Raw genomic sequence first — 21,013 nt, 5'->3', positions numbered from 1 at the left:
CACTCAGAGGAAACGGAAGCCACACTTCCAAAACCTAACCCAGACGAAAAAAATATGTCCAAATATTTTATTATATTTTTTTAGTTTTATAACTTGTAACTAGGAAGCTGATTAACTCAAAATGTGAAATGAAATAATTCTATGAGTGTATGTTGTTTTAATACCGGAGTTTTAATAGATCTGTAAATACTTGAGGATAGTAGTGTTTCCATTTTTTTCCTCAAGGAATTCAAAGACTGTAGTCTGTTTTTACTGGTTAATGTTTTTGGAGCAAAGTCTAAATTTTCTTATTTTCCCTTTAAAGCACTGTTTCTTTTTTTAATGTATCCATTATATTGTAATACTGAATGAATTAAGCATTCCAACCCTTAAGTCTGGATGCCCTTAAGATCTGGAAACAAGTAGTAGAATTAACATGATTTTGTATAATAAGTACAGAAGTACAGAATCAAAAACAGAAGTGGTGATGATGACTGATTAGAGTGACGCTTGTCTACATTGTTTGTAAATGACTTAGACGTTGTGGTCAATCAATCATTCTAAGACCCTGCGGCGATGACCTCACTTTACATCTTTTGATGTCATATTACTTTCAGGGCCAACACCTCAAGAGGCTGACGATGGCGCAGTCTGCTGACCCTTGGTCAGGACTGACTCAGTGCAGCTGTCATGGGAACTTTGACCCAGAAAATGAAGGTATGTGTGTTGAGCAGGCACGTTGTATAACGAACAGTGGGCATTTTCCTCCAGCAGCTATCTAATCAGCTATACCTCAGTGCCTATAGATAAAAGTTCATTTCGAGTTGAAAATCATGGAAAAGAACATAAAATATAGTGATTCATTCCCAAAAGGTTATGTTCTTAGGAAGCGTGCTTTTGCTTAGGACATCATTGCAGATAGTGAGTGACAGCAAGGCACACGCGGCCTGGACTTTGGGATCATTACCGTCTGCTGTACTATAAAAGCTGCTGCACAGCATCAGTTGAGCAGAAGCACTGCAGAGTTTTAACTGGCAGATACTCTCACAGGTAAGAAATACCAGATCATCTCAGTGCCTTCATTTTGCTTTATTAACTATCCTGCTGTGGCACAATGTACATTGCAAATCCAAATGGTGTCTCTTTTCACTCTAGATCCAACAACCATGAAGGTCATCGCTGTTCTGGTTCTGGCTGTTTTCACTGGTGAGTACAAAGCTCAGTGGTCTTAGAGAGCGAATTGAGGGGTTATATTGGTGTCTTGAAGAATACAGTGTTTTCAGACAAAGATAATCAAGTGGAACTTGTTCAAACGCTGTCAGATAATTTATCCATATGCTGACCTCAAACTGAGAATTTTCTCTAAAGGAGGATGCATGGGGTTAGCTTTGGGATTTTTTGCAACCATTAAAGCGCTATAATGTTCTTCTCTGAAGACCGCTTGTTGAGGCTCTTGGTTCTTTTGAAAGAGACTTTGCAAACATAGGTGAAAACCCTAAAAAAAAAAAAAAAATCATTCTAAGTTAATTTTGTTAAATGAGCTTTCATGAGGTACGCTTCAATTTCGAGACAGTGAGACCTTGTTAGTACAGTAGTAGTAGCATAAGCTGGCAACCACTAAACTTTAAAATTTACTTCTCTCAAAACCTCCAAACGCTGATTATTGCTGGGAAAAAATGCTTCACATCAACCTGAAAAATAAATTTACACAACTAAATTGACATATACAATGAGTCAAACTTAAATTTTGTCAGTGACACTCACAGTGCTGTGCCAACCAACGATGAGTATTTGCCAAATTCCAAAATAATATGACTTTTATGAAACCAACCCTAGACAGTTAATTATTCAGATCAATTAATTAGGCCGTAGATTACCGATCAAAGTAATTAGTTAAGATCCTTAAAGAGGAGAATAGAGGAAGAATTTGGTTCGATTGTCAGACCAAAACTGTTCTCTTTCTATGCTTTAGGCTGCAATGCCAACCTCTTCCATGCTGATGCGCCCAAGCCCCAGCTGGAGGTGCTGACTGATGCCTTCTGGGACTACGTCGCAAAGGCAACTCAGACCGCTGATGACACGATCCAGATGATCAAGAAGTCTCAGTTGGGACAGGAGATCAGGTATGCCCGCATACCCTTTAGTAACCATCTGTAGCGAATGCTGTTGTCTCACAGTCCTGTGTCCTGCAATTTTACAGCGCCCGGTTGACCGATGGCACTGACATGGCCAACCAGTACGCCGTCACCCTGCACGAACAGCTCCCACCCGCAGCCAAGGAGCTGATTGCCAAGGTGAGCACCGAGGCCGACAAGCTGAAGGAGCGCGTGACCCAGGAGCTGAACACCGTCCGTGAGAAGGTGGAGCCTTACGCTAACAACGTGAAGGAACAGTTCAACGAGAGAATGTTGCAGCTTCAGTCAGAGATCAACCAACTTCTCGCCATGGATTCCGAGACCCTGAAGACCGAGCTCGTGAGGAGAAGCGAAGAGATCAAGGCCAGCCTTGAGCAGAGCGTGGCTGATCTGCAAGCTCAGCTTGAGCCCCACACCGGTGAACTGATGCAGAAGGTGGACCAGCACCTGCAGACCTTCAAGGACAGCATCTCCCCAGTGGCAGAGAAAGTTCAGGTTGAGCTGGCCCAGAGAGCCCAGCAGATGAGAGATCTGGCCACCCCTTACATCGGAGAGCTGAAGGATAACCTGGACCCCTACGCCCAGGATCTCCAGGCCCGTCTCCTTGCCCTCTATGAGGCCTACATCAAAGCCAACTAAGTCAACTGCTGCATTTACAACAATAAACTGAAAATGAGTATAAGGTTCCTTTAGTGACATGCTCAGTATCTCATAAGAGTGGCTACACAAGTTCATCAGTACCTCCAAATGTTCAAGCTTTACAGTCATAGTCGGTGTTGGTCTGTTCCATGCAGTCTTCCATAAAAATTAAAATAAAGCCTTTCAAAAAAAAAAAAAAAAAAAAGAGCCCACTTGTGACTTACTGTTATGTGAGAGGTTGTGTTTGGATCACAATTTGTTGCTACATACACAGAATTGTGCAAAAAGTCAAAGACAAAACAATCCATTATTCATTGATTCCTATCCCATTAGGGATTACAATAGGGCGAGAGGAGTATACCCCTGCATCAATTAACTCTTTCTCCACCCTAAAAAAAAAGAAGTAGCCAGCTAATTTGTGCCAATGGCAACAACAATACCCCCCCCCCCCCTCCCATTTTTGTCAACAGTTGATAATAGGGTTATATTAGATGTTACCCACAAAAGCAGTATTGGTAGTCTTGAGTTATGATGTGAAAAATAATCATCTTAGACAAATAAAGCATTAGTGGCTGTATTTCTAATCAGACAATCAAAGACGATTTGGACAAAGATTGGGTTTCATACAGTCTGGGAAGAATCTGATTTTTGAGATTTCCCCTCGAAGCCTACATTTACACCAGTTAATGTTTATTGTCTCACTGGAATAAATGTGAAGCATATCAAGCTGCCTCTGAAGGAAAACAACAATGTTAAAGCTGAGATGAAAAACGCAATTAATCAAATCCACTGATCAAATATTTGCCACGAGTCATACAACCATTTCATCCAGTAGAGGCTCGTTTCTCCTGTCTCGGCCTTGTAGTCAGAACTATAGAGGTATGAGTACAGGATGGACTGTTCCCCCCCAAAAAATGCAAGGACTGGTTAAAAGAGTTATGGACCGATGAGCAGTGTTGTTAATAACGGCATTAGAATAGAACGGCATTACTAACGGCGTTATTTTTTTCAGTAGAGAGTAATCTAATTAATTATTTTTCTCATCTTGGCAACGCCGTTACCGTTACTGAGGCGGGAAAGGCGTGTGTCACTGTTAGAGGTGGGAATCTTTGGGCACCTAACGATTTGATTACGATTCAGAGACTCCGATTCGATTATAAATCGATTATTGATGCCCCCAACCCCCCCCTTTTTTTTTTTTTAATGTTTTGTATATTTGTTCCAAAATTGTTCAAAAATCCTCTCAGGCTAAATAAACCAAACTACTATTTTAGTATCAAGTTACCGGTTAAAAACAGTAAATAAAATACTCAAGTCCCTATTCTGTATCAGCAGCTTTAAACTACATTCAATCAATTTAATGTTGTGAATCAACCGTTAAAGTTGTTAAAATTGCGCCCGTTATTCCATAATTTCCCTCATGTCTACTTTCAACATGTGAAAGTTTTAAGACTGTTTCATGATTTAAAGATAGATTCAAGTCAAGATTTTGCCGATTTAGGGGTATTTTAGATAAAAAGTAATTAGGTTCTCTACAACAGAGCCTTCTAGAGAAGTCTACTGCTTTAAAATGGCGCCTGTTTACTAGCGCGGGAAAGTCTGTCATTTCACAACTAGTCAAGATATATGTGATATCTACCATAGCTGTATGTTGCCGTATGTTTGTAGCAACTAGCAACTGGGCGCTGTTTGTAGCGGCTGACGGCCGCAGTCAGGTATTATTGTTTTTTTTTTTACCTAGCGTCATTAGCTGCACATGATATTTACTCTCGGTCCGTTCCTCATTGCGTCCCGAAGACCGCGCTGACTGCGTTTTATTTCCGCTTTACCTGGTATAATTCAATAATCGGAATTTGGATGTTTGTGAATTGTTCTCGAATCTTCCACGGCCGAATCGCGAATAATCTAAGAATTGGAAATTTTGCACGCCTCTAGTCACTTTGCATTACTATGTTGGTTGAAAGACACAAGAAAAGTCTGAGAAAGACGGACTAATGGAGACGAGAGAGCAGAGCAGGAGTGGGGAGGAGGCAAGGGAGTTGTGACGCCGTTGCAAACGCGATGCTAGGTGGCTCCAATAATACCTGACTGTAGCCGATAGCCTACAAACTACGCCCACATGATGCTACGGTAGATATCACATAAAATAGAACTACATGCAAATGACAGACACGGCGGCATTAGCAACATGTATAAAAAACTAGATGCGTTAGTAAACAGCCGCCATCTTAAAGCAGTAGACCTCTCAGAATGGCTCTGTTGTAGAGAAATTTCCTCGCGAACCTAAGTGTTTTTATCTAAAATGCTCCTGAATTGGTAAAATCTTGACATAAATCTATCTTTAAATGATGAAACAGTTTTAAAACTTACACATGTCGAAAGTAGACAGAAGGGAACTAATGCAATAACGGGAGCAATTTTAACAACTTAAACAGTTGATTCACAACATTAAATGACTTCCACACATAGCAGAGGTTACTATCTAGTTATCGCAATATCCGCAATACCTCTGTGTCTAGTTAAGTTTAGGTTAAAGAATTTGGCTAGGGCCAATTGTCCCAAAAACCCTTTAAACTTCACATTGTGTGACCTGTTTTTTTTTGTTTGTTTGTTTGTTTGAGGAAAAATAAAACATGAAAATTATCACCAGTTACTTTGCCAAGTAACTAATTACTGTTACATTCAGGTAACTGAGTTACAAACGCAATTACTTTTTGGGAGAAGTAATTTGTAACTGTAATTAATTACTTTTTTAAAGTAAGATTAACAACAACACTGCTTGCCGATGAAATTAAAGTTTTAAGATTCACCAAAGCGATGAAAAGACTAGTTTGGAGAAAGAAATTATCTGGTCATGTTCTCAAATGATGGAGGTAGAAAAGTTTTTGTCCTTCACAGCTGGAACTGACTGAACATAATGACAGACTGAATTTAATAAATTAAAAACAGTTCGCAATTGTTCCAATCAATCACAAGCTACTGGAAAACTTCACATGCGAATGAAGCCAGGCATGTTCAGGCTTTATTTGTGTCAAGAGTTGCAACACCACGAAGAGACTGGACTGGACATGTTGGGTTACTTGAAGTTCATGAACACATCCTGTTTGCACTGTTTTGTGCCACCATCCCTGCTGGCTGATTGCACACACGCTGTGCTACAGTGGCAAACAACATTCCTCTGTTCTGCCTCCAGCTGCTTCTGAACAAGATTAACCCTTAACATTGTGTTTGGGCTCTTTTCTTCGAGTACATGTTGTTTTTCAATGCACTTTAATGAAATAACACTGTATTTCTACTAGTTCTATGGATGCAATAATCACATACCGTTAGGCATACTGGGCTTACTTGTAAAATATTAAAATGTGAACTTAATCTGAGTTTTGATAAAATTCTCTAAAGGTTGCCATCATGGAGAAATATATTTTTTGTATACATTTTCCAATAATTGACTCTTAAATATATAATTATCTAAATGTACATCTTCAAAACTCACACATGCCAATGCAGAAATTATTTACATAAAGTCACACCACAACATACAGTGGGGCAAATAAGTATTTAGTCAAACCACTAATTGTGCAAGTTCTCCCACTTGAAAATATTAGAGAGGCCTGTAATTGTCAACATGGGTAAACCTCGACCATGAGAGACAGAATGTGGGGGGAAAAAAAACTAAATCACATTGTTTGATTTTTAAAGAATTTATTTGCAAATCATGGTGGAAAACAAGTATTTGGTCAATACCAAAAGTTCATCTCAATACTTTGTTATGTGCCCTTTGTTGGCAATAACGGAGGCCAAACGTTTTTTGTAACTCTTCACAAGCTTTTCACACACTTTAACTGGTATTTTGGCCCATTCCTCCATGCAGATCTCCTCTAGAGCAGTGATGTTTTGGGGCTGTCGCTGGGCAACACGGACTTTCAACTCCCTCCACAGATTTTCTATGGGGTTGAGATCTGGAGACTGGCTAGGCCACTCCAGGACCTTGAAATGCTTCTTACGAAGCCACTTCTTTGTTGCCCTGGCTGTGTGTTTGGGATCATTGTCATGCTGAAAGACCCAGCCACGTCTCATCTTCAATGCCCTTGCTGATGGAAGGAGATTTTCACTCAAAATCTCTCGACACATTGCCCCATTAATTTTTTCCTTTACACGGATCAGTCATCCTGGTCCCTTTGCAGAAAAACAGCCCCAAAGCATGATGTTTCCACCCCCATGCTTCACAGTGGGTATGGTGTTCTTCGGATTCAATTTAGTATTCTTTCTCATCCAAACACGAGAACCTGTGTTTCTACCAAAAACTACTACTATTTTGGTTTCATCTGACTATAACACATTCTCCCTGTCCTCTTCTGGCTCATCCAAATGCTCTCTAGTGAACCGCAGACGGGCCTGGACGTGTACTGGCTTCAGCAGGGGGACACGTCTGGCAGTGCATGATTTGAGTCCCTGGCGGCGCATTGTGTTACTGATTGTAGCCTTTGTTACTGTGGTCCCAGCTTTTTGACGCCACGGGGTGAGATCTTGCATGGAGCCCCAGATTGAGGGAGATTATCAGTGGTCTTGTATGTCTTCCATTTTCTAATAATTGCTCCCACAGTTGATTTCTTTACACTAAGTGTTTTACCTATTGTAGATTCAGTCTTCCCAGCCTGGTGCAGGTCTTCAATTTTGTCTGGTGTCCTTCGACAGCTCTTTGGTCTTGGCCATAGTGGAGTTTGGAGTGTGACTGACTGAGGTTGTGGACAGGTGTCTTTTATACCGATAATGAGTTAAAACAGGTGCTATTAATGCAGGTAATGAGTGGAGCCTCGTTAGACCTGGTTAGAAGACCTCTTTGACAACCAGAAATCTTGCTTGTTTGTAGGTGACCAAATACTTATTTTCCACTCGAATTTGGAAATAAATTCTTTTAAAAATCAAACAATGTGATTTTCTGGTTGTTTTTTCCACAATCTGTCTCTCATTGTTGAGGTTTACCCATGTTGACGATTACAGGCCTCTCTAATCTTTTCACGCAGGACAACTTGCACAATTGGTGGTTGACTAAATACTTATTTGACCCACTGTACTGGTCTGGCATCACATAGGAATGTGTGAACAGGACTCATTTTGCAAACTAAGTTTGTGCAACTTTGATCATTGTTTTTCAAAACAGATGAAGAAAGTGTAGACATCTGAGAAAATCAGCTGATGTCTAGCTGCCAACATCCTTGCTGACTTGTCCGAAATAACAGGCCTGTCGGCATAGTGACTTCATTCTGTGTTAGCTCAGACGACCGTTTACATAGTCCCCTCTTACTTTTTGTTTTTCCACTTTGTCAGACCTTTTACTGTAGCTTCTCATCACTCTCACTTCCTTTTCATCCTCCATTTGGTCTGACGAAACACCTTTTGTTTCAATTCCTCTCTAAGATAACACAATAATGAAAAAAACACCCACTTTGCACAACTCATCCATGTTAACCACTGCCATCGTGGCCATGACTATGAGTCAGAGGGCAGCGTTTAGTCAACAATACTGTACAGTTACCGTAGAATACAAGACATTTCTGCACACACAAAAGCAAGAAGTAAACCTCAATGCGGTGTGTTTACAACCTAAAAAGATGTAAAAGTGGTCGCCAGGACACTTGAGAGTAGTTAGCTCCCCACCATTACACTCCCACGTCCTCATGCTAGGTTATGTGTTATCACAACCAGGTCCTAATTACTTGAACAAGCCAACTCAACTAATCTTTCGTTGTGTGCATGATTATCTCAAAGTCCCAAAGGGCAAGGACCATGACACACGACACGCATGACGCTTATGTCTTAGGGGCCGTTTACATGGTGACTCTCCGAGAATACGAAAATGTTCAAATTTGCATTTATATGGGCCCGTCTCCATTCGAACAATGTCGCAATTCCACTGTAAATGGTTCATGCCAGACCCTAGGGGGCAGTGCAGATTTACAAGGCGACAGCGAATGATGCACTTTGACCCCACCAAAGTTCCTCAGCCCGGAAAAAATATGCCCACCCACTTGAAGCAATGGCATTTTTCATTTGTTCAAAAAGGCACAAAAATGGAAACATTCAACATATTAAAACAGTAAATTAAAGCCGACATTCCGCCATATTTGCTGTAATGTTTAGTAGCACCGCTGCGCATGCCCAATGTGACGTGTGCGAGTGCTGACGTTATCAGTGCGGTCTCGCGCCGCGGGAGCCTTTGGTATGCATGCCGAGGAAGCCCCACACAATCCCTCGCAATCGAATTCTTCCACTTTGGAGGCAGGATTCAGAATTTTTTGTCTTCGCATTCCGTCTTCGCCGACATGATATGCACGCAAGGCAACACAGTCATTGCGTCGCCATGTAAACTGCCCCTTAGACAAAAAAAAAAAAAAAAAAAAAAAAAAAAATCTAACATTTCATTTGTGTTAACAATACAGTTTGCAACAAACACATAGAAGCATTGATATTTTTAATGGTTCTTAGAAACCCCAAATTAAAGCTTTGGTGGTTGTCTTGGGTACTTGAGTCTTTTTGTGGCCTAATTATTGTTTTATCAATCAAATTTTTAAAACAAAAATGTTAAATGTCAAAACAAAATGTTTTATCAGACTTTTTGTGTGGCCTCAACTCACAATGCTATGAGAATTTTTTTTTAGTTATTTATTTGGCTCAATGGAAAAACTTCATCAAATTACATGAAAATAATTTTAAACCAGACATGTTCAAAGTCCGGTCCGGGGGCCAAATTCGGCCCCTGGTGAAATTTCATCCGGCCCCCAGCCTCTGTCATAAAATGTCTGGCCCGCACACACTTAATAAATTGGTCAGCAGTACTGCAATCAGCATATGAAGTAGCTTACACACTAAATGCTGCTCCTCATTTAGCCACTAAAAGGCAGCAGCACTCTAAGCAACATTACCGCTTGTGACCCTTTACTTACATTTTTTTAAAATGGCGACAATCAACAAAAAAAAGTTGACTGCGACGGCCAACGCTTCAAGGATAGGTGGATATTGGACCATTTCTTCACTAAAATACGCAACAACTGTGTCTGCCTCATTTGCAAAGAGACAGTCACTTTTTGAAAAAGTTTAATGTGAGGCGATATTGCCAAACAAGACACGCTGACATGTACGACACGATTACAGGGAAGATATGCAGCGAGAAACTGAAGCAATTTTAAGCTAATTTAATTTTACAGTAGCAGTATTTTGCAAGAGCCCGACAGTCGAAAGAGAGCGCTACAAAGGCGAGTTGCGAGATTGTTGAAATTATTAATTAAAAAAATAATAAAGCAAATGTGACACACAGAATGGCTTGCTTAAATTTTGCTTAAATATATTGTTCTGCGTAAAGGACGTCACCCACAATTTTACCACACCAAATCTGGCCCCCTTTGCAAAAAGTTTGGACACCCCTGTTTTAAACCATGGTTCTCAATTGCAAATGGTGCTGGTCTTTATCCACAGAGCGGTATAAAATAGCCAATAGCAAAATAAAGTAGTGAAAAAATTCAGCTCACTGGATTCACAATACATTCAATAAATCAGTAGATGTTTTTTTAGTAGGGAAAAATGTAACCTCCAGGACCGTCACTCATGGCCTGCCCATCACAGAGAATGACACAAAACAAAAACTCATCTGAGTCTAATATAAGTACATAAGACATTGCCTTAGTGTCACTTACAGCCTTGACCACCATGCATACAACTAACCAGCGATATTAACCTCCACAGCTAATCAAATCAGCACACTGGCAGCTTAAAAAAGGCTTTTACAAAAACAACAACTCTTTCTTGCTTCCTGTGTGTCACAAGTAATTGAGTGATACAATTGTATTTGTTATACCGGTCTCATACTGCTGCAGAGAGCATTCAATTTGGACCCCAAATTGCAGGAAGGGTGTGTCTGTGTTTCTGGGCCAGACTGCCTAAATGACAATGATGGCATTTGCATGAAAAAGCTCACATGAGAGGCCGACTTGACATCCTGCTGCTACATGGTGTTTATATTCACATGGGGCCACTTGGTAATGCTGATCAAAATGTCGTGGAGATTCAACACCTGCTGAGTGTCAAAATAGGCCATTTTGTAAACTGGGGGTGGGGGAGAAATTAAGATGGACTTTATGCATACGGTAAAGCAAAATATGTTAATATAAAATATGTTACAACGTGTATATTTAAAAGCAATGGTACAGATAGCCATCAAAGCAAAGACATTATTTTGTATTAACGTAAATTTGACAATGAGAAGCTAAACTTTAAAGTTGGAATACTAATACGTGTATAATTGGATGATATGTGAAATGAGATGAAGAAAAAAACACATGAAACGTTTGCTTACTAAATTCTTCTTGTAGTGCATAATTTATGCACATAGCAACAAGTAAAACGCAAATAGAATTAAATAAATCTTATGGAAATGCTTTCCATATGCCAACTTTTATACCAACATTTTACATGCTGTATTAAAATTTGCTCAAAAAGTGAATTTTGATTTTATTTTTTGTTATCTGCAAGGTGTAATTGTCAAAATTGTGAATGCATTACCGTATTTTTCGGACCATAAGTTGCAGCTTTTTTCATAGTTTGGCTGGGGGTGCGACTTATACTCTGGAGCGTCTTATGTGTGAAATTATTAACATATTATAATATCATTTCACATGTTATTTTGCTGTTTTGGAGTGACACTGAAGGTTTGGTAAACTTGTTAGCATGTACTTTATCCTACTAGTATAGTTATCTGAATAACTTCTAATAGCTATGTTACGTGAACATACTGGCCACGTTCACATTTCGTTGTTCATGCATCATGTAACATTATCATACTGTACACTTATTCAGCATGTTGTCCTCTATTGTATTTTTATTTTAACTTGCCTTTCAAGATGACATATCTGTTCTATGTGTTGGATTTTATCAAGTAAATTTCCCCCAAAAATGCGACCTATACTTCGGTGCGACTTATGTATGTTTTTTTCTTCTTCGTTGGGCATTTTATGGCTGGTGCGACTTATACTCAGGTGCGACTTATAGTCCAAAAAATACGGTATGTACCCTTATCTTTACAGTGAATGCCTTTTAATTTTTCAACTGAAATTTGGAAATGAATAAACTTTTCTATTATATTAAAATGATTGATACATTAAAAGTGTCTGTATGGTTATATTAATCATGATTTAGACAATTTCATCGTAGTACAAAGCCGTTACCAAAGAAACTAACCAGGGTAAGAGTCATAAATGCTGTCCAGTTATGCAAATGTAATTATCAAGGTCACAGGAGATATGATATCACAGCTTTTTTATTTTGGAATAATCAATGATGTCATCACATTGATAGAAATGTACAAAATACTGTTGTGAGGCATCAACAAAGACAAACAAAAACAATGTTCCTTATGGATCTTACTGATCTGGGTCGATTTGTGAATTACATTTCATTTCTAGGGTTGTTGCTTTTGCTGCTGGGCTTCTTTCAGAGAAAATTGAAACTAAAATAGTTTTAAAAAATGAAATCGATTTACAATAAGCCTATTAAATGGACGATACTCATCCATGTTTTTTTTTTCTTTTATGATTTGCTGCAATTATGACATTTATTTACCATTATTATATATTACCTCTGTGTCAGGCTGGCAACCAGTTCAGGGTGTACCCTGCGTCCAGCCCATAGTTAGCTGGGGAAATATATTTGCCAAATACAGATTAATAGATTAAAAAGCACACAATCATGGATTTGTAAATGATACATAAAATGTGCAAGTCTTTTTTTTTTTTATTATTAATCTATAAGACTTTTTAAATATGGTTAAGAAATACAGCTACAGAACTAAATGTCATATTATATAAAAGTAAAATAGAGAAATTATTCTTTCTATATTGTCCATGAGACCATGAACTTTTTTTTTTTTTTTTTTTAACCTCCACAGTCCACGCTGGCCGCCACGTTGCCTAAATGGCGTGGAGGAAGAACTGTAAAAAAAATGGACGCACACACCGAGGTTGAGAACTTCGGACGCGCCGCTGCTTGTTGTTGTAGGGAACAAGTAGGAGGTGGGAGGCCTGAACACGTGCTAACTCCTCCCGCCCTCCCCCAGCCTCCTATATAACAGCGAGACACCGGTAACCTCAACACGGAAGAAACTCAACAGTTTCAGGTGAGACCAAAAAAAGTTAATCTTGAATTGATCAAACTCTTAATCTTTTTGTTTCTAATTAAATTGTTTTTTTTTTTGTTTCATTTTTCCAGGTGTATCTGTCAGCAACTGATCATGAAGGCTGTAGCTCTCGTTCTTGCTTTGGCAGTCATCACTGGTATGTTTTATTATGCTTTTCATAACGCATGATTTAAAAGTATTATTTCTCAAACTTTGAATCAAGGCACCCAATCTATATTTAAATAAATTCTTGCATCTCTAAACATTTTCGCAAAAAGGATGTTTAGTGCATATAATGAAGATATTGTTCTTCTGTTTGTCACTGTCTGTAGCTGACATAGCTGAGAGTTGAAGACAGTTTTACTCCTTAGCTTCCATCGACGGCAATAGATGTCCAATCTATTTTGACTTGGGGGAATGGCAGCTAACTACCATAGCACATAGTTTTTAAGTACTATATATATACCTGGGCTGGCAGTGATTAAAAAATCTCAATCGTCTATTGGCGGAAATATAATTGCTATTACAGCATGTTTCAATTGGCACCCTGTGATTGGCTGGCATACACTGCATCTTGTTCAAAGCTGTGATAGGCTTAGGCTAAGCGCTATAGGAAATTGATAAATGTCAATTTGATTCAATATAAACAAAAAAGCATTATCTATAGTAATTATTTTGTTTGGGTAATTTCCTACACCACGCATGATGATCTCTCATGGTACAATAATGAAATCTATATAAGATGTGTATACAATATTAAATCCGTACCATCTCCTTTTTTAGTCAGCAATGCCCGTGTGGTACCCCAGGCCGATGCCACTGCAGACCGCTGGGTGGAGACCGTGGACCGCTTCTGGCAGTACGTCTCCGAGCTGAACCAGAAGGCCGATGGAGTCGTGCAAACCATCAAGACCTCGCAGCTCAACCGGGAGCTTGAGTAAGTTGCTTCATATATCAACACAGAGAAAGAATGGGTGGGCTGGGGTTCATCGCATCTGTCTAAGACTATCAAAGATGAACACGCTTAAATATTTAGTTGTAATTTTCTGTTAACAACAAGTACAAACTTAATAATAACAAGGTAACAACTCTGAGAGTATATAGAATAAACTGCCACAAACATCTAAAAATCCCCAAATAATAGAGCTCCTCCAAAAATGGAATTCAAATTGCATATAGTTACCACATGATGGCGGATAAGCACTTAAAATGCTTCAACATGCAGAACAGAAGCTTGAAAAATACGAAACTGTTCAATTTTTACTGTTTATTTTATCAACCCCTTGTGTTTTTAGATGGTCTAATATCATGGACAGCTATTTAAAAACAAAGGTTTTTTTTTTTGCTTGTGTATTTTTGCAATTAATTAAAGGCCTCATTTCAATTGGTTAAGCTAATTACCGTATGGCCAGAATATAAGATTGTAAGACCCCCCCCCCCCTCTTTTTCAAGACTCAAGTTTGAAAAAAGACTTTTTGAACACCAAAATAATTTTTTATACAGAAAATAATTACAATACGTCCGAAACAAATGATTATAACAATATATTTGAGAGAAAAAGCATGTTATTTTGCCTCATTCAAATCTTAATATCTGAACATTTTAAATATGTAAACTAAAGTGCAATCACATTCGTAAATGAATGGCTTCTGGTTTTTTAAATGTAAATAAACCAATCTATTGTGATAAAACTACTAAATTGCAATAACTGCATTAACCATCAAAGTGAAGTCTAACTGTAACCGTAGTCTTGAAACAAATCTGAATAAGGAAAAACATTGCAATAAAATAATGCAAACTGGTTAAACTTGAGAGTAGCTGAGATCTTTCATGACAGAACATTGCTTCAATGATATCTGGCGCTATCTAGCGTCGTGAATGGGTATAATGTCTAGACCTCGAATATAAGATGACCCCCTCTTTTTCAGTCTTATTTCAATGCAAAAAACACTGTCTTATATTTGGGCCAATACAGTAGTTATAAGTGATCAGCGTTATGAGCATGGAACAAATGAAACTCCTAAATTAAGGTACCGATCCACAGAAAAGCAGACGATTCAGTGTCAAAATGAGATTTGACACCCTCTACTGGCAAGCTGTGTATACCAAAACATTTTGTATTAAATCTCAAATCAGATATAGAATGTTTGTTTCCTAAAGCTGTCTGAGTGTGCTTTGCCTGTTTAATATGCAGCTGTCACATATCAGCTGCTAAATTCAATAGCTAGTTGCACTTTTCCATTGCTTTATTTGGAAAGCTCCTATAGAAGTGCATTTAGAAATACTGATCTCATTTTATTCAATTCTTAAACCAAGCGCCTGTTCCAGTGGAACGGTTCACACACTTAGCGATAACCATGAGAGCTCTGTTACCTTCTGACAAGCCACCTCCTCTTTGCTCGCAGCACCCTGATCACAGACACCATGGCAGAACTGAATACGTACAAAGAAGACATCCAAACCAAGCTGACTCCATTCGCAACAGACTCCACAGGCCAGCTGACCGCTGACCTGCAGCTGCTGGGCAACCGACTCCAAAAGGACATGCTGGATGCCAAGGAACGCAGCACCGTCTACCTGGGTGAGCTCAAGGCCATGATGGATCAGAACTCTGGCGATGTGCGTGGCCGCATCAACGCCTACACCAACAAGCTGAGGAAGCGCCTCAGCAAGGACACCGATGACATTCGCAAGTAAGTTGAAGCGTGGGTTTTGAGAGACCCAATGCAGCATGGGTTTTGAGAGACCCAATGCTGGGAAAAAATGTCCATTTTAGCACAATTCCCACTCTGTGCCACACTAATGTTCTTAATAAGAACATTGTCTTTTTCTTCCTGTAAACAAGCACCGTGGCCACCTACCTAAGTGAACTCCAGTCCCGTACCTCCCAGAACATGGACACCGTGAGGCAGCAAGTGCAGCCCTACATCCAGCAGGCTGGCGATAGCGCTTCCAAGAAGATAATCGACCTCTCTACCGTGCTGAAGACCCAGGCTGAAGGTCTCGGCCAGCAGCTGGAGACCCAGGCCGAGGGCCTCAAGACCCAGCTGGAAGCCACTGCCGAGGAGCTCCGTACCTCCTTGGAGGGCAAGATCGACGAGCTGACCGAGCTCTTTGCCCCGCTCGCCACCCAGATCCGTGAGAAGTTCGACACCATTGTCGAAACGGTCAAGGAGGCTGCCACGGCCTAATGAGTGACACTTTAAGGGAAAGAAGAGAGGTGGTTTCCAAGGCCTTGGTAGAAAAGGAGGAGGAAATTGAGAGTTACTGATTCCATCTTCACTTTTGATGCTCTCCAGTGTCAAGTTCAGAAGAGAGTGTTTCTCATTCTTGTAAATAAATATTCACTGAGTGGGCCTTACTCTAATGCAACAAAATGTCTTTCGTTTCAAGTCTTTCATTTCAATAAACACTTTTTCCTCACCCACTCGAAGTCTCTATGACTATGGGATGCAATAATGACAATCAGCCACTAGGTAGCGCTGCCTTGCTTGTTTGTGCTATGTAACTTTTCCAGCAAGTCACATTGTATAACGGCTTCTGCTCTGTGGCCAGTAAATAAAGTCAGAAAATTGCTTTTGTGCTTGTTTTTTCTCCCCACCATCACACAAGATTCGCAATATTATGTACAATACTGTAGTGTATCATATGGGATTTTTCATCATGTAGACAACAGTTCAAAAGTTTGGGGTCGCATAGACCCCAAACTTTTGAACCCCAAACGTTTGAACGGTAGTGTACACTAAACATGTTAAGAACATTACATAATGCTTTTGAACGTATATTTAGTAAGAAATTTTGGGGTTGTTTCAAGTTTTTACAACAGTTCATGTGAATGATCATTTTTGTCTGTTTGTTTTTGGTCCATCCACCCACTGCTGAGGCCTATATAAACTGTGGGCCAGTGTGGGGAAAAACACAGAGGAACTTCCACAGCTTCAGGTGAGACAAATAGGGATGAAAATCTATTAATCCAATTTTAATTTTCAACATGGAACATGAATAGGTTTTATTACTGATGTAAGGCAGTTAGCACGTCCGAAGGTTCTGACGGCCCCGTGTAGAGTTTCCCAGTTTGGGCTTCCTCCGACATTCCAAAAAAAGACTGATTTCTACTTTATATATTACATATTATTAATAGTATTATTACATAATATTAATAATACTATATTACATGTCTGAATGTGAGCGCGAATCTTGGTTATCAATAAGTGACCAGTGACTGGCTAGTGATGCATCCAGTGTATTTCACCCAAAGCCAGCTACTACTGAATAGGCAATAACTCACCTGCCACTACTAGACAAGTGCAAAGGGATGGATTCAATGTGTTAATTTTTTCCCCCCACCTTCCAGATGTTTCCACTGTATGTAATGACCATGAAGGCTGTAGCACTCATCCTTTCCCTGGTGTTCCTCACTGGTATGTTTGTAAGTACAGTACAGTACATAACCACATGAACAAAATGGAATTAAATATGTATATACTGTACATTTTTGCAATACAGGCAGCACTGCCAATGTGCAGCAGCTGAGGCGGCAGCAGCAGCAGCAGCAGCCGCCGCCGCCGCCGCCGCAGCACCAACAGCAGCAGCAGCAGGCCAGCAACACCCCGAACAAATGGGAGGAGACCGTGCAAGAGTTCTGGCAGTACTTCGCAAAGCTGGGCGAGGGGGATGTGCAGGCAATGGATTCGGACATTAAACTTGAGTAAATCCAATTTACATAATCACATTGCTGGTGGTGAGCTGTAAAAAAACAAAAAAAAGTATGCAATGGTAGTACTACCCTACAATAACAGACACTAATAGTAGTTAATTAGCAATGAAATCTAGAAATGTGTTGCAGCATTAAGATCATTATCTGTTATCTTATATTGATTTTTTGAGGGGTCAATCCTGCTATTTTCTGAAAAACATTTTATTAGCTGTTTTTGTGCTCAGGCCAAAGCCCTGCGTATTATAACTGGATTCTTATGCTTTTTCTAATTTATCACCTATTTATTTGCTCTTTTGCCCACTATTCATTCATTCAAGTCTGTATATACTGTATAACGATTGCAGGATACTCAGTTAGCTTCTTACATACAACTTTCTGTCTGCTCATAGCTCCTTGATCACTGCTAGTATGTCTGAGCTGACGATGTACATAGATCGTATCTCCAATGGTCAACTTAGCTCCGACCGCAGAATACAGAACCTATTAAGCAGACTGAAGGGGGATTTGCAGAGCGCCAAGGAGCACACCATCCTTTCCCAGGGTCAGCAGAACAGCCAAGAAGCACAGAACAACATCAGAGCATTCAGTATTGGGTTGAGGGTCCTCCTCGACAAGGACATCAATGACATCCGCAAGTAAGTTGAAGTTGGATAATCGGTCTTTAAGAACTATATTATATTATATTATATTATATATTAACACTCAGGTGACTTGAAGTTTTGCTCCAAGACCCCCAATTTAGCCAAATTTCAAAATTGTCCGATATGCATGTGTGATACATCATTGGAAATCTTAAAATCTCTATTTTCTGGGAGAAGAAAAATTTTGAACAGGAGGGCATTTAAAAAAAAAAAAAAAAAAAAGTTTTTTAAACAGCAAAACCCCATCTGGAGCAGAGGTTGCGCTAGACTTTTTTGTTGTCTGTCATTTTGACTGACAGTGTCATAAAAATCCGGTCATAATATATTTCTACCCGTCACTTACATTTTTAAAATGATAATAATGACATTCAATAGTATTTACTTTTCATTCATTTTTAATTAATATTCTGTCCGAACAAGCTTAACAAGAGGCAAACAGACAGCGGAGTGCACCAATCAGCGATGGGCAGACGTGCCGTTAGCAAAGCGACGAGGGCAGGAAGAGGGACTTGCGCGCGGAAGTAAACATACGAGGAGAACAGAGTTTATTCAACATGGCTAGCGCGAGACAGACTGTTGTCAATGTCTCGTGTCGATGTGTTTTAGCTCATTTAAAACTGAATTTACCGCGGATTGGAACATATTCTCGGCTCTCCCGCCATCCGTGTTGTTGTAGAGACGACTTTCGGCGCGCAAGAGTGACGTTGCTCGTGAAGAACACGTCACGCAAATAAACAAATCTGATTTGTCGATTGATTTTGTACCTACTCGAGAGGCTGTGTCCCAGACTTTTCTCTCAGTGTTTGAAAAATACAGGGAGAAAAGTCTGGCCGTGCCAGGCAAACACTCAGTTGCCTTGGCATTTTTCCGAGTAAGGCAAATGACGTCATGCATCAAGAGAGACAATAGCTAATTAATATGCTCACTCGCCACCCTGTGGTCTGGGGTGTGAATTGCAACCTGTCAAAATGATGGATGGACTTCAGTTTTTTCCGTCACCGTTTTAAAAAACCGGTCAACGACGGAAAATATTCAGTTAACGCGACCCCTGATCTGGAGGTGAGAGCACGCGAGAGCAGAATTACAGACGCCATGACTTTAACGAGATATTATCACGTACTTACCTTGTTTCGATCCCAAAACTCCATGTAGCATGCATTACTGAGTGTCAAGACACAGCTGTGAATGGCCACAGCCGGATTTTTGGGGGATTTTATGGGTGAAACATGGTGATATAACAAGGGTCGCGATGCAGAAATCACAGACATCAAGGAGTGGTCGAGATTTTCTTTTCCATATGTTTACCCTTTTAAACGTTTTTTTTCCCATATTTTTTTTAGTTTGGATCGATATCATCTAACATATCAGAGAAAATGTGACAGTAACAAAAAAAAAATACAATTAAGCGATAGTTATGAGGTAGATATCCGTGACTTTTTTACAGACGCCATTTTTTTCATAAATATGTGAGTGAAAACATTTTTAAAGTCGATTTTTTAAAAACGAAATATGAGACATCAATTAATGATTCTAAGCTAAAAACGACAGACACTTTAAATAATAAATATAATCAATTGCCTTCGTTTTATGGCTGGGTTGAAGCAAAAGCGGTTGCGCGACGTCTGTAAATGGGGGTTTTCAGGGTAAAATGGACAAATTAAAAATAGTTTGGGGGCTGAATACACCATAAATCTGCTATGGCAGCATATAGACATGTTGTTCTATCAAACACAACGGTTGTTTTGGCTTAAAATACAGCAGTTTCTTTTAAAGAGGAGCGCAAGAGCAGAAACTGCTTTTTCAGTCTTGTCTGTGTTTTCCGCGATATACGTGGTATATATACACTATGTACTATGTATGTATATAACAATCAACATCTCCTTCCAAATCAGCTTCATATCCATCTACCTGAGTGAGCACCAGCAATCCCAGGACCAGGACACAGTGGATCCCTTTTCCCAGCAGAGCTCCCAGAGCCAAGCTGAGCTTCTGCACCAGCAGCATTCGCAACAGCACCAACAACAGACATTGAATCTGGACCAGCAACAGCAGCAGCAGCATAGGCCCCCCATAGTGGATCTGGGCCAGCAGCAGCAGCAGCAGCAGCAGCAGCAGCAGCAGCAGCAGCAGGATAGGCCCCCCATACTGGATCTGGGCCAGAACCAACAGGGTACAGTGTTGGAGTCTACTGTTCAGTGATTGCTTCGTTACATCACTAATTGCAATCATTTCTGCGCATTTTGCAGACCAAATATGATTACCTCAGCAAAAATACTGGCTAACCGACTTAGTACTTTACGCTCGCACACTCTTTCTCTGTTTATCTGTTGCTTAATTGCCGTCTGGCTGCTATAAAGCAATAAAACAATCTTAAGAAACGGCTTGGTGTGTTCCTGCCTCAGACCATGTAGACCTATGCAAGACAGCATTATGTACGATGCAGCAATTGACTTCACCATATTTACTTGAGAATCAAATTAAATCCCTATAAGTCATTGGTTATAGAATTACAGAAAGTACTCCCCCCATAAAAACACTTAAAAAGGTGAGTTTTTTTTTTTTTTTCCTTCAAACAAATAGGTCCAGAAGTACACCACAGGAAAAAATGCAAAAAAGTGGACTGCTGGCAAGAAAACAACAAATAGATGGGTTACACTTCAAAGGCAGGCTGAAACAATGACTTTGAATGACAACAGGTACAAACATTAATCGTACCTTGTACTATTGATTGAAAGGG

At 39.8% G+C, this 21,013-nt stretch overlaps 4 protein-coding genes across 4 annotated transcripts in view; 3 read left to right on the top strand and 1 right to left on the bottom strand.

Moving 5' to 3' along the window:
• The window catches only part of LOC130915314 (apolipoprotein Eb-like), a 108,974-nt gene that overhangs the window by 5,814 nt on the left and 82,147 nt on the right, over window positions 1-21,013 (bottom strand). The gene's annotated exons all lie outside the window — the stretch shown is intronic.
• apoa4b.2 (apolipoprotein A-IV b, tandem duplicate 2) lies at window positions 917-2,963 on the top strand. The gene is made up of 4 exons (XM_057835272.1): window positions 917-1,029; window positions 1,135-1,185; window positions 1,952-2,102; window positions 2,180-2,963. The coding sequence occupies exons 2-4, from the start codon at window positions 1,146-1,148 to the stop codon at window positions 2,751-2,753; spliced, it is 765 nt and encodes a 254-aa protein (XP_057691255.1). The 5' UTR covers window positions 917-1,029; window positions 1,135-1,145; the 3' UTR covers window positions 2,754-2,963.
• apoeb (apolipoprotein Eb) lies at window positions 12,821-16,493 on the top strand. Its single transcript, XM_057835269.1, has 5 exons — window positions 12,821-12,918; window positions 13,011-13,075; window positions 13,702-13,855; window positions 15,324-15,611; window positions 15,764-16,493. Exons 2-5 carry the CDS (start codon window positions 13,033-13,035, stop codon window positions 16,107-16,109), a joined length of 831 nt encoding a protein of 276 aa, XP_057691252.1. The 5' UTR covers window positions 12,821-12,918; window positions 13,011-13,032; the 3' UTR covers window positions 16,110-16,493.
• Window positions 16,846-20,654, top strand: LOC130915313 (GATA zinc finger domain-containing protein 10-like). The gene is made up of 5 exons (XM_057835270.1): window positions 16,846-16,860; window positions 17,273-17,339; window positions 17,425-17,626; window positions 18,025-18,270; window positions 20,169-20,654. Exons 2-5 carry the CDS (start codon window positions 17,273-17,275, stop codon window positions 20,473-20,475), a joined length of 822 nt encoding a protein of 273 aa, XP_057691253.1. The 5' UTR covers window positions 16,846-16,860; the 3' UTR covers window positions 20,476-20,654.

This window comes from Corythoichthys intestinalis, chromosome 4, assembly GCF_030265065.1.
Source record: "Corythoichthys intestinalis isolate RoL2023-P3 chromosome 4, ASM3026506v1, whole genome shotgun sequence".
In the NCBI taxonomy this organism is placed as follows: domain Eukaryota; kingdom Metazoa; phylum Chordata; class Actinopteri; order Syngnathiformes; family Syngnathidae; genus Corythoichthys; species Corythoichthys intestinalis.
This window is presented reverse-complemented; position numbering and strand designations above follow the sequence as displayed.

What these genes read in the sequence shown, in the direction of transcription:
- apoa4b.2 (XM_057835272.1), top strand. Translation starts at nt 1,146, where the DNA reads ATGAAGGTCATCGCTGTTCTGGTTCTGGCTGTTTTCACTG. An exon ending in GGTTCTGGCTGTTTTCACTG is followed by an intron (nt 1,186 to 1,951) that starts GTGAGTACAAAG and finishes TCTATGCTTTAG; the next exon opens with GCTGCAATGCCAACCTCTTC. An exon ending in CAGTTGGGACAGGAGATCAG is followed by an intron (nt 2,103 to 2,179) that starts GTATGCCCGCAT and finishes GCAATTTTACAG; the next exon opens with CGCCCGGTTGACCGATGGCA.
- apoeb (XM_057835269.1), top strand. Translation starts at nt 13,033, where the DNA reads ATGAAGGCTGTAGCTCTCGTTCTTGCTTTGGCAGTCATCACTG. An exon ending in CAGCTCAACCGGGAGCTTGA is followed by an intron (nt 13,856 to 15,323) that starts GTAAGTTGCTTC and finishes CTTTGCTCGCAG; the next exon opens with CACCCTGATCACAGACACCA. An exon ending in GACACCGATGACATTCGCAA is followed by an intron (nt 15,612 to 15,763) that starts GTAAGTTGAAGC and finishes CCTGTAAACAAG; the next exon opens with CACCGTGGCCACCTACCTAA.
- LOC130915313 (XM_057835270.1), top strand. Translation starts at nt 17,273, where the DNA reads ATGTTTCCACTGTATGTAATGACCATGAAGGCTGTAGCACTCATCCTT. An exon ending in TTCCCTGGTGTTCCTCACTG is followed by an intron (nt 17,340 to 17,424) that starts GTATGTTTGTAA and finishes TTTGCAATACAG; the next exon opens with GCAGCACTGCCAATGTGCAG. An exon ending in GATTCGGACATTAAACTTGA is followed by an intron (nt 17,627 to 18,024) that starts GTAAATCCAATT and finishes GTCTGCTCATAG; the next exon opens with CTCCTTGATCACTGCTAGTA.